This window comes from Micropterus dolomieu, linkage group LG10 (assembly GCF_021292245.1).
Source record: "Micropterus dolomieu isolate WLL.071019.BEF.003 ecotype Adirondacks linkage group LG10, ASM2129224v1, whole genome shotgun sequence".
Taxonomy (NCBI): Eukaryota; Metazoa; Chordata; class Actinopteri; order Centrarchiformes; family Centrarchidae; genus Micropterus; species Micropterus dolomieu.
The window spans coordinates 24,468,341-24,481,274 of record NC_060159.1 but is presented as its reverse complement, the minus strand read 5'-3'; the positions used below and the strand labels follow the sequence as shown (position 1 = coordinate 24,481,274).

The following is a 12,934-nucleotide window of genomic DNA, read 5'->3' as shown; positions in this document are numbered from 1 at the left end:
CTCTTACTTTCCACATCTTTTCTAGCTCCTCTTTCAGCCCTTGATATTTCTCAAGCTTCTCGTGTTCCTTCTTCTTCATGTTGCTGTCGCTTGGGATTGCCACATCTATCACTGCTGCCTTCTTCTGCTGTTTGTCGATCAGCACGATGTCTGGTTGGTTAGCCATCACCAGCTTGTCAGTCTGGATCTTGAAGCCCCGCAGGATCTTAGCTCGGTCATTCTCAACTACCTTAGGAGGTGTCTTCCATTTTGACCTTGGGATTTCCAGACCATACTCATGGCAGATGTTCCTGTACACTATGACAGCTACCTGGTTATGGCGTTCCATGTACGCACTTCCTGCCTGCATCTTACACCCTGCTGTTATGTGCTGTACTGTCTCAGTGGCATCCTTGCACAGTCGGCACCTGGGGTCCTGCCTGGTGTGGTAGACCCCAGCCTCTATTGATCTTGTGCCTGTTCTTGTGCCGCCATGATTAGTGCTTCTGTGCTGTCCTTCAGTCCAGCCTTTTCCAGCCACTGGTAGGATTTCTTGATATCAGCCACTTCTTCTATTTGTCTGTGGTACATGCCGTGCAGCGGCTTGTCCCTCCATGAAGGTTCTTCATCTTCCTTGTCCTCACCCTCGGGTTTCTGCTGCCTGAGGTACTCACTAAGCCATTCATCTTTGGGGGCCATCTTCCTGATGTACTCCTGGATCTTCATCGTTTCATCCTGGAGAGTGGTCTTTACACTCACTAGCCCTCGGCCTCCCTCGCTACGCTTGATGTACAGTCTCAGGGTGCTGGATTTGGGGTGAAACCCTCCATGCATTGTGAGGAGCATTCTCGTCTTGATGTCAGTAGCCTCTATCTCCTCCTTTGGCCAGTTTATTATACCAGCGGGGTATCTGATGACTGCAAGGGCGTATGTGTTGATGGATCTTGTTTTTCCCCATTCAGCTGACTTTTCAGGACCTGCCTCACTCTCTGTAGGTATTTGGCTGTGGCGGACTTCCTTGCTGCCTCCTCATGGTTTCCGTTAGCCTGCGGCATCCCAAGGTATTTGTAGCTGTCCTGAACATCTGCAATGTGGCCTTCTGGTAGTTCAATCCCCTTGGTTCTGATCATCTTCCCTCTTTTTGATACCATGCGACCACACTTGTCCAGTCCGAACGACATTCCAATGTCGTTGCTGTAGATCCTGGTAGTGTGGATCAGTGAGTCGATGTCTAAATCATTTCTGGCATACAGCTTGATGTTATCCATGTAGAGGAGGTGACTGATGGTTCCACTTCGGAACCGGTATCCGTAGCCAATCTTTGTGATGATCTGGCTGAGGGGGTTCAGGCCTATGCAGAACAGCAGCGGTGATATTGGTATATGCCGCACTTGATGGTGACTTGTGCAATTGGCTTTGAGTTCTTGATGAAGGCTATTAGTGTCCTGTTGATCTTGTACATTTCCAAGCATTCCAGTATCCATGTATGTGGCATTGAGTCGTAGGCTTTCTTGTAGTCAAACCAAGGCGGTGCACAGATTGGTCTGCCTGGTCTTGCAGTCTTGAGTGACTGCTCAATCAACCAGTAGCTGGTGCTTGGCTCCCCTGGTATTACTACCCATTCCCTTCTGGGCCCTGTCCATGTATTGACAGGACCCTAAGATACTCATCTTAGCCGCTATGATGCCTGACAGGAGCTTCCATGTTGTGCAGAGGCAGGTTATTGGCCGGTAGTTGGATGGGATTGTTCCCTTCTGGGGGTCCTTCATGATCAGGACTGTCCGTCCTTGGGTTAACCATTCTGGGTGGGTCCCATCCATCAGCACTTGGTTCATTTGTGCTGCTAGGCATTCATGGAATGCAGTTAGTTTCTTCAGCCAGTAGGTGTGGATCATGTCAGGGCCTGGCACTGTCCAGCTCTTCATACCTGCCACTCTTTCTTGGATGTCTGCCGTTGTAATGGTTACTGGTTCTTGTTCCGGGAGATTGCTGTGATCTGTTCTTAGATCCACTAGCCACTGAGCATCGGTGTTGCGGGATGCCTCTTTCTCCCATATGTTCAGAGCCTCGGGTATCGACAGCTTGTTGTATTTCTTAGGTAGCCCTTCCTTGCACCTTTCTGTAGCTCTAAGAGCTGAATAACCTCTCTTCGTGTTGCCTTGATCTTGACCTCTAGCCTTCTTCTCCATGGGGGATAATGCTCTTAGTGGCTTCTGGTGTTCATCTTATAGCCAAGCATCTCTAGGATCACTGTTGCTGTGGCGTACATCAGCTCATTGGTTTCAGTTATGGCTTTAGTAGGGATAGTATGTAGTGCTGCATTCACATCTTCTAGCAGACTTTCAGAGGGTACTTTGTCACTTAGCCTTGGCAATCTTGGTCGTTGTATTTGGGAGTCCAGCTTGGTTATGATCTTCAATCACAGGTCAGTCGCCCTTATGTTGAGTGATTCTGTGCCGTAAGGGCTTGTTGTTATTGGGGCTTGAGACCCAATCTCTGAGTGTGGGGATGATGATGATAACATCTCCCCGCTCCCCGTTTCTTTGTCAGTGTTGATGATGGGTTTCAAAGCATCTCTGCATATAACCCCTCTAACTGGGATTGCTTGTATAGTAGCATAGCATCAGATCCACGTTTTCTGCTCTAGTCCATGAATGTCTTGTTCCAGTAGCCCATTTGTCATCAGGTTGCCCTGGTTTCCTAGCACCTGACGCGGACCTTGTTAACCCGGGCGACGTCCGGGCCGGTATGGCTCTTGTATTTGCGGTTTCACTCATGCCTGAGGTAGACTGGTAGCATTAAGGACCTAAGGGTCCACCTGGATACCCCCCGCCCTGACCCGGAATCGAACCCACAATCACCTGTACCAAAGTCAGTGGCATTAACCTTTATCTATCTATCTCTATATCTATCTATATATATATATATATATATATATATAGATATATACACACACATACATACGTACTGAGAAACAAGACTATAGTCTGCAGCCATGCTACAGGCCCTATGAGCTAAATGCTAACTTCAGCGTGTTAATATAATGACAATGCTGTTTAAAGAATAAAATGTCTACAATTGTTGACATGCTAACATTTGCAAATTAGCACTAAACTCAAAGTATATGATGATGATGCCATTAGTTTTGCAGTTATTGTATTGGACAACTAAAAAAAATGGACCTGTTGACGGTGCTAGATGAACAGTTGGGGTCACGTGTTTCAAGTGATCTAAATTTCCTGACAATCCATCAAATTTCACAGTTTCATGGTGGCGCTAGAGGAAAAGTCAAGAGATCATCAGTAGTCAGTAGGTTTCATCCTCTGATTACCATGAACGTCTGCACAGAATTTTATAGAAAGCCACCCAATAGATATTTCCGTCTGGACCAAAGGCGTTGACCAAACGACTGACACTGCTATCTCTAAAGCTACGTTGTTAGCGTGGCTGAAACTTATTACCTCACTATCTCTGCATTGCGAGTCAGCATTTGAGTCCAACTCCCTGAGTCAGTATTAAGGCCAGTAACCGGGCCAAGCTCAGGTCTATTTATTAGCCTAACTGGTTGCCACTGACTGCAGGTTTCTGTTCAAAAGTTGGCTGCATAATTTGGAGCGATGCAGTAGTGGAGTGTGCTGTGTTCTGATATCATGACATGAATGAAGTGCAATACTTCTCTAAAACCACCACAAACTCAAACGGTTATAAAACACACACATGCTTTTGACTGCAGGTGATCTGATAGATATATGCTGTGTACTCAGACCTTTCTACATGTTTTAGAGACTGATGTGTATTTGCATTTTAGTCATTTAACTGATGCTCATATACAAAACAAGAGTAGGTTTCAGTTCCTAGATCACCTGAATTACAAAGCTCAGGGGCGGTCAGAGACTACAACATGCTGTTGATCAACAGAACAAACAATCTTGTTATTAAAAAAAACATACAGATACAATCTAGGAAACTATAAGGAACATAACGAGCAGAGTGGAGAGAAATCAGATATTATGTACAGCTCTCTGCTGCATTTATGTATTTCTGTTGTCTCTACATAAACACTTGTCACCTTGACACAGACTGCTGTGTCTCGGTGTGTGTGGTGGAGGAGCTGAATATGCAGCAGCGCTCACACACAGAAACGCATTGCACACACCTTGATTCAATGGTCTTTCTATCTAAAACTCTGGTCTTGATTACAATCATGCCATTAAAATCCACAGTGAACTAGGAGGACTTTGCCTATAGTGCAGAGTGACTCACAAATAAAGCTATAAACTCCAATTCTGGTACTAGCAACTTTCATTATTCAAATAAGCGGCAGCAGAACACAATGCTAACCTTCACAGGTACTTCACTTTTCACGATGCTGTTAATGTGAAACCTCATACACTGTTTGCAAAAGCCTGCAATATTCCAGTAACATACAATTCATTGACATTCTTAGATGGGCTAATAATGCCTGTATTTGCAAAGACTGACTTTATGGATTCCTATTGTATTCATCCAATATTCCTATATAAAATAATGCAAATTACATAGGGCTTATACTACTTTAAATTTTATATCCTCACAATATTCCTAAAGAGAAGTGTTTCTCAGAAATGTTGTTTTTTTTCCTTTCATTTCTAGTTTGTGTATGTGTGTGCTAGTAGCTCAATAAAACAAGGTAAGAGAGGCAGGATCAATACAATTCATCCCACCAGCCACAGTTAACATGCTGTGGGTCTTTTACATAACAGGCATCCTGCAGTGCACACTGGGCGCAGGCACCAAGTTGGGTTGAAAATGAACCTAATTATCTTCAGAGGAGCCACAGCCATCTGATAATGATTTTACACAATTATAAGAGCCCCTATAGTGGATGTATAGGTATTTTATTGGTGGTTATATAAATTGCATTCATTGCATTATCATAGGAAATACACAAATGCATTATTATCTATAGAGCCACTACAAGAATATTGTAGGATTAAATAGGAATATCCTGTCATGGCGTAGGAGGTATGTTCACTGACGCTAAACTAAAGAAAATAGTTTTAAAGTTAAAGTTACAATATAGCAGCTTTCCTTCACTTGACATTTGGAGTTGGTTGAGTTCTTAGGGCTTGGCACTTCTATTTAGGCAATATTTGGTTACATTTGGTGTTTTGTGAGATTTCTTAAGAAGAAATAGGCTACGTTTTACTTAATTAGTTACAGAACAAAAACCTAAATGAGAATCGCTTCCATTTAAACTCATTTGTGCCAATTAGGCTGCAACAGGACCAACTAAATCAATTAAACACACATTAACTCCTCTATTATTACTTCACGCAAGTACAATTTACTGCTTACCTGTTTGTTTTTACTCAATTTCAAGCTTGTGGCATTGCTTTTACTCAAGACTTGAATACTTTTCCCCCACCACTGATTAAAAACTACCCTCGCAGAAACTACATATAGATAGATATCACAGCCAAACTAAGAGTCTATATAGGGATGTAAACGACATAAAACAACCAAAACCCAACCACTAATGTCACTATAAAGTAATTATTGATGCACTTTACAGCGATTTTATGGGTTTATTATAGAAGATTAGCCTACAGTGTGACTGCTGTGAACTCCACAGACACACTGGAAGTCCCTGCAGGGCTATCATAGCTATTTTCTTTCTGACACTCGCACTCAATTTATGTCTCGCGAACACACACACACACACACACAGCAGGAGGTGTCAGTATCTCTACTTCACCTGGTTGTACGCCGTCTCTCCGCCTCCCGCTACTCCTCCTCCTCCTCCTCCACCCCCTGCTCCTGCTCCGGTACCGAGCTCAGGCAGCCTCCTCCGGCTCAGCACCAGCAGGTAAACCAGCGCCCCCAGCCACACCAGCACCGCCACGGCCACCGCCAGCCTCCGACAGAGACGCTTCATTTTCCGGTCAGGAGGAGCCGGCGGCGCCCGCAGCCCGGCTGCTGTCAGAATCCCATTTTATAGAAGCGAGAAAACAAATAAAACAACCACACCAACCAGCAAACCTACACTAACTAACACACACAAGTCGGTCCGGTCCCGCTGACGGTAAAACACTGACTACAGAGCGCACGCTCTCTCTCTCTCAACTCACAGAGGCTCGAGCGCTTCTCTGACACGCCTGACAGCCGTGTGCGCGTGCGTGCGCGCGCGCGCGTGTGAATCAGTGTGTTTCTCTGAGGGAGTCCTGGACCCTCCTGGAGGTTTGAATGGGAGAGCATGGAGCTCCACCTGCCGACACCCGCAACTACTCCACTGAGGTAGAACAGAATAGTCACAGGTGAGGAGAAGACAAAAAACAGAGAGGAGACAAACGCAGATCGATCTGGTGATTAGCAGAAAATTAATCTGCAGCAAATGACTATGTATTAATCAAACGAACATGACAATAATTCACTCAGTCCAGCATTTTCCAGTCTTTGGGCAAACTGTCTACAAGAAAGGTAATGCATGCTTCCTCATTTGTTTTCAGTGGAAGGATTTTGGACTGATAGTGGACAAAACAAGTAAACTGAATCAGTGAACCAATATCATTTTCAGTGAATCAATGTCATTTTCTTGAGCAAAACTACAAAATAATCATCATATTAATCAAAAAGTGAAAATCATAAGCTCCAGCTTCTGACAAAAGTCAAGAATAAGAGAGTAAAAGGGAAAAAATCATATTCAATGCAGACTAAAGTAAAATTACCACTAAAAAAGCACAGTATTCGTAGAGCAGAAGAAACCAGAGTAGACCAGTTCATAACAGCGCAGAACTTACAAGGACAGGATTTTAAAAAACAGGACAAAGAAAGATAGATTTCTGCCATACAGGCCCCTGTAAGACCTCTATGTCCATTTATAACCAGTCTAAATAAGCCATAACTAACCATACTAACACAATACATGCCCAAACAAGGGATCTTTCTGGCATTTAGACCTTTAACCACAAATACAGAGGAATGGAAAAGAAGAACACACACTAAAATCACACAGCACAGATGTATTACGTTATCTTTACCCAGAAGCCATGGGTGGTCCACACCTTGTCTGGGGTGGTTTTCCCGTTATTGCGTCAGTGCTATACAGTATTGATCCACTCTGCTCCAATTCTAACCCAGTAATGTTTTTGTGTGCAGACTGAGAGAAAAAGGAAGATAGAGATAAAGGGGGGAGAAAAGCTAATCAACTGTGCCTTAGAGAAAAAGAGGAGGAGAGAAGGCAGATGAAGAAAGGACAGAGAGGAGGAAAGATTTTCTTTTTCCTGAACAGACGAGTTGACAAGAAGAAAACCGTCTGCTGCATCTTTATTTTAATAAATAATCAGATACACCACTGGGCACATGGTTCCAGCTCAGCGTTATTAATAAAACATGTGGAACAGAAAATAAAAAGGATCCTTCTTATGTGAGAGAAGAGATGAACCAGAGGAGTAAAACATGTCTTTACTGTCTTAGCGCACCATCTAGTGTTCACACAGAGTACCTGTCTTTTGTTTCTGATGTCCACAACAACACTATACGTTGTGGAGAGGCTTTTCCACTGAAAATGAAATAAATTTGTCTCAAAACACTATTACAAAACCCCAAATCTCCACAGTACATGAAACTCCAAACTGAGCTCTGTTCAGCATTTCAAAGATTAAAATCCACAGCTCAATAAAATAAGGGAACACGTAGTCATCACAATACAACATCATGTCACTTAAAAAGATGTCAATCGGTCCAGTTAGGAAGCATAAACGATTTTGAATCAGTATCACCTGTTTTGGTGCAAATGAATTGACAACAGGTGCACTGCAGAGGCAACAGCAAGACGACGCCCAAAAAGGGAATGGTTTTGCAGGCGGTGGCCACAGATAATTACTCTCTCCTTATTCTTCCTGACTGATCGTGCTCTAGTTTAGCATTTTGCGGGTAGCATATGATGGTACCTGGGGCCCATTCATGTTGCACAGGTAGTCCAGATCCTCCAGGATGGCACATTCATAAGCGCCGTTTTTTTAAGTAGTGTAGTATATGTACAGTAAGTGTACATGTTGCAATGTCAGGTTCAAGTAGAAGTGCTTTTACTTTCACTAAAATGTACTCAAGTTGTAATAGTTTGTGCCATATTTCATTATAGTTAAAGTTTTAGAAACAGCACTGCAGTATAAAACGTATTGTTTTAGGTGCAAACTGAAGGCAGTAATTCCAAAGATGCACACAAAACACCCTCTGCAAGACAACACCTGCAAGTTTTGATTGAGTACGTGATTGTGAGTTTGTATTATTCGGACCTAAATTACTAGTGTGTCGAGCTTTGCCAGTCTTAACCAGTTGTAATTCCAAGTCAGAGACATTAGGAATTTCTCACAGAGATAACATCTCCCACACAACTCACCAACAAGCAAGCAGCAAAAGGGCAGAAAAGCCACTGCTGATGGTATTAAAATAAAATCTAATAAGTCTTATTCAATCAATTCAGCTACTTTAAAAGAATCTATCCAATGTTTGCATGTGGGTTCACTTCTTATGCTACAGATATGTACTAAAGCAGCTGACTGAGCCTATTTAAATTTTGGGAATACAAGGCTTTAACCAGCAATAACGGGAGTTTCCCTGTTCAGTCTGCCAACTCTGCATTAAATGCAGCATTAGACAATGGGACTTAAAGAAGGACATAAATACTTGATTGTAACTTCACATGCTCTGCACATCACACATAATGTATTCATCAAATTGGTGAATTGGTGAAAAGTGACTATTCACAAGCTTCCTCTTTCAAACTGCATGAAGACAGCTTTCGTGGAGAAGCACCCAGCAGAACACTGAGCAAGAAGATGAAGATGTAATGGAGATGTTCAGTTTGTTTGTCTCCAAAACCAAATGAAAACTCTGGTCTTGTATTAATACTTTTTTATACTGCCTAGTGTTTCTTTTGTCTTAAAGTGTTTTTCTGTTTTGTGAAGCATTATAAATTGCCTTATTGTTTAAAGGTGCTTTATAAATACTAAACTTACCTTGCCTTAAGATGAACTGCTAATACTGATGCTATTTTTAACGTTTCACTTTGCTTTTAAGATGTTTAGACTTGTCTGAATAAAGTTAACTCGCTAAAGAAGAATGTTACATACATGAGTTTTTAAAAAGGAGAAAATCTAGCTATCTAGCACAATAAAAGTAGGCTATATATTCTAGCACATTAGCTAAATTGTTCTAAACTAAGATGAACAACAGGTGTTGTGCCGAGTCCTGCATGCCCACCGAGAATTGCATGCGCCTAGAGGGAGTTGGCACCTTTTTAAATAGGCCTAAGCCTGCAGAGATTTGCTTCCACCTCTTAAGATCCTTTTCAGATACTTTACTGTGCACACTGATCAAATGCATCCACATATTTTTAGATGAATTTCAAGGACTGCTACTTGCCGTGTAACCTATTAAAAAATATAGTATAGCCTACTTCGAATCATTTACCACCACTGATGAATCCCACAAAGAAGATTAGGCTTGCACCGGTTTTCAACAGCAGGCTACTCAGAGGTGCATGCAATTATCGGCGCATGTGCAGAAACCGGCTTGTTGGTTAAAACTGATTTCAGCAAGAGAGGAAACTGAAAGGGATATTTTGTCATTTGCCCCGATTAACTTACTCGTCTGTTGTTTGTCAGAACTGTGAACAGACTTGTTAAGAATTACAAAGATAGACTTTTGTTCAAATTAATACAAAAAACTCTTATCATGTTTTTATCTCAGTCTGCCTAGATTTTAGAAATGCTTAGACCCCGCCCACCTCAGTTACTTCAACCAATAGGGAAAGTCCTGAGTGTGACAGGTCATTCCTGACTTTTAAACATCTGCTGACAAAGCAGTCACAACTCAATCAACCTACTGGCTTGCTCTGGACGTTTTGACTGTGTCACATGGTCCTCATCCGCAGATTGAGTAGTCTCTGATGCAATGGAGCTGTAGATACCGATTAACTTTCCATAGTTCTTCTAACCCAGTAAGTAAACTCATGTACAGTGCTTAAAATAAAATTTTTAGGTATTGTTCACACCTCTAAATATTTCAAATGGTAATAATACCTTTACCTAATAGCTGTATTTGCTAGTTACATTTCAGAGATTTTAGACATTTTACACAGACAAAAAATATGGTGCATTTATCAAATTATATACTACGGATTAATCCAACAGTATTTAAAGATTCTTACATGTTAGCCTAATAATAATCTGATAATATAATACATAATATGGCAATGCAACACTGACAGGGGACATTCTACCGCCTAATGAGTACTGTTATCTCTGATATGTTTAGTAAAGCATGTTACCAAGATTTGCACTCCTGCTACTTCTGATCTGAAAACCTCTGTTCTCATCCGTGTTGAGCTTCATCTCTCATTCTGGACCTTGGAAACTGCATTTGACCAAACAATCAGCTCAGGATCCACTTATCTGTACTACAGGGTCCTCATCAGGAGATCCTGTTTCCAAAAACAGATATGACACTCAAAGATAGGTCATCGCTGACACTATACTTATGCATCCCTGGCTAACTGTAAGACAACGGTTCTGGTTTTCTAGATTATGTATTAATTAGTATTATGGTGAAGCTAATTTGTGATTGATACTGCAATCACTATAGGCTAAATAATATCCTCACATCCACACTTTTTAGTCCTACATTTAAACAGGAAAAGTATAGCTGATGCAGCAAATTTCATTATGGAGGTGACCAAAATAATACCTGAACCACAAAAGACATTGAACTTATCATTTTGGGATATCTGTATCTGCCTAAGCTCCAAACTGTGACCTCTCAATTTGGGTTACCATGGTTTTAATGATCACTGCATCACCGTGCTACCTTATTAGGAACTGTGCCAGTAAATCGATATCAAATCCTGTAGTTCTAATGGGATCAACTAAATCTCTGCAGGAAAGAACAAAGACTATGGTAGTTTAAGACCATAACCAACATGAGATTAAACTCTGCTTTACATTTCAACTTCAGTAATTAACTCTGAAGGATATTTCATAAATTCTGGTCATGGTTGATTTTCAGAGACACAATTTTCAAACAAATGCTAATATAGGAGAAATTAATGCACACACCACATCCTCTAATCCAGTTTATTTTCCTCAGCAGAAAATGGAACACGATAAAATTAAAGGAGAAAATAGGACAGAATTATGTTCTTGCTTTTTTATACATTTAACTAAATATGCCACTCTATGCTAGGGTGTAAGTAACTCAAACTGATATAAGGTTAAATAATTTTTTTCTCTAAAACGATACAGAAACATATTCCATTTCTTCCATTTCTCATTAGCACTCAAAAAAAAGAGGAACACGTTTTTCAAAATATCAAAATAAGAACCAGCCACGACATTTCTCCAAACTCCCTTATCCTTCGCTGTGTTCTCATTGGAAACGACGAGAGGGGTGGGGAGAGGTGAGGGAGGAAACAATAACTTGTGCATGAGGATTAGCATAGTTAAGTGGTGTCTGGTTATAAGGGCTCTCCACCTGAATCAACTTTTTCCAGTGTTTATTTGCAAAAAAGGACGCTTTCTGGTTTTCCTGCCACTCAAGAAAATCCACTGCTTCATTTGTTAGTTCTCCGAATTGAAAAACAGTCATGTACAATTCAACATCAAATTGCACTTCCTGTGATGCTACAAAGTACATTTTATGGAGATTCCGTACCTGTATTGAACAAATCACAACTTATACTTTAAATGCACCTGCAATCAGTGCTAAATGCCCAAAAAAACAAATAAAAATTAATATGAGAAGGGGGAGAAAAAAAAAAAAAAAAAAAGGTCCGCTTCTGCAAAGTCACAAACAAAAAAAACTTGATTTTGGTAGAACACCCCTTTAGGAGAAGGAAGGAAGAGAGATGTGTAACTGAACAATATGCACAGCACAAAGTCCAAGCAGTCAGACTGTGTAGGCTGATTAAGAGCAGGGTTGGAAACAATGACAAAATAAAATGTACGAGGACAGGGGAAACCACTCAATTTAAGAATTCAGGTTATTTCTGCAGCCAAAACCAGCTGAGGCTTCATTAACACACCAGAGACGGTTTCAATCTGTGACGTCAAAGTCAAGTTTATGCTTAATGTTATACCTACGTATACCTGAAAAGGTTAATTAATAGCAAAACTGAAAGGAACCAATCATGATTGATTATTTTGCTGAAGTAGCAAGTTAAGAGTCCAGCCATATTCAAAACATATCAACTGCTGGTATCTCACAAACCTTGTTATCCTTTAGGTGTATAACGTCTTCAAGTCAACCAGCTTTTGGTTAATTTCTCGGGCCTTCACACCAATTTTCACTTGTGCTCTGCATCAATATGACATCACTGCTTTCAACTGTGGTACAAACCCATCTCTCTCTTTGATTTAGTGAAAGCTCACTAGCAGAAATGATAACATTTCAATTATGTTCCAAACAGATTTCCCGATCTGAAAATTAAATGACATAATCCTACTCATAAAACACAAAGAAATAAATTAAAGAATGATTTAAAGGGTACTATGTAATTCATGTATTCATATTAGCACTCTTGACTGATCGTCTACAACTAAAGAAACACTCTGTGATGAACTTCGGTTATTTAGTTTTATATATGAATACATAGCGTTTTGGCAAAGAACTTGTCATTTGAATACAAAAATTTAGCCGTATTCCCCTTTATGTAAAACAACAGTACGACTCAGTAAATTGAAAAAAGGGGGAGGGAAAGAGGGAGAAGAGGATCTGCTACACAGAGGATCCGAGTGACTCTTGTCCATTAGTGTGGTTTTCATTTTTTTATATTATATTTGTATTTTTTCTTTTTGTCAACAGTCCATGTGAGCAGAGGCAGGGATTGGCTGTATTGTCCTCCACGACACCGTGGTTAAGCAGTAAAAACAGAGCTAATCACCATGGCGGCCACACGGGTGGGGGGGGGGGGGGGAAA

At 41.0% G+C, this 12,934-nt stretch overlaps 1 protein-coding gene across 3 annotated transcripts in view; it reads right to left on the bottom strand.

Moving 5' to 3' along the window:
* galnt14 (UDP-N-acetyl-alpha-D-galactosamine:polypeptide N-acetylgalactosaminyltransferase 14 (GalNAc-T14)) overlaps positions 1 to 9,189 on the bottom strand; it is a 175,656-nt gene extending 166,467 nt beyond the window's left edge. The window contains exons 1-2 of one of the 3 annotated variants that reach the window (XM_046061569.1): positions 6,090 to 6,218; positions 5,717 to 5,937 (exon numbers count right to left, since the gene is read on the bottom strand). In XM_046061569.1, the coding sequence (XP_045917525.1) occupies positions 5,717 to 5,937; positions 6,090 to 6,216 (348 nt within the window). In that variant the 5' untranslated portion in view covers positions 6,217 to 6,218. Of the gene's footprint in view, positions 1 to 5,716; positions 5,938 to 6,089; positions 6,219 to 6,998; positions 7,063 to 8,978 lie in introns of those variants that run through there. The other 2 variants (XM_046061570.1, XM_046061571.1) reach the window with 2 other exon arrangements.
* Between the last annotated feature and the right edge of the window lie 3,745 nt (positions 9,190 to 12,934).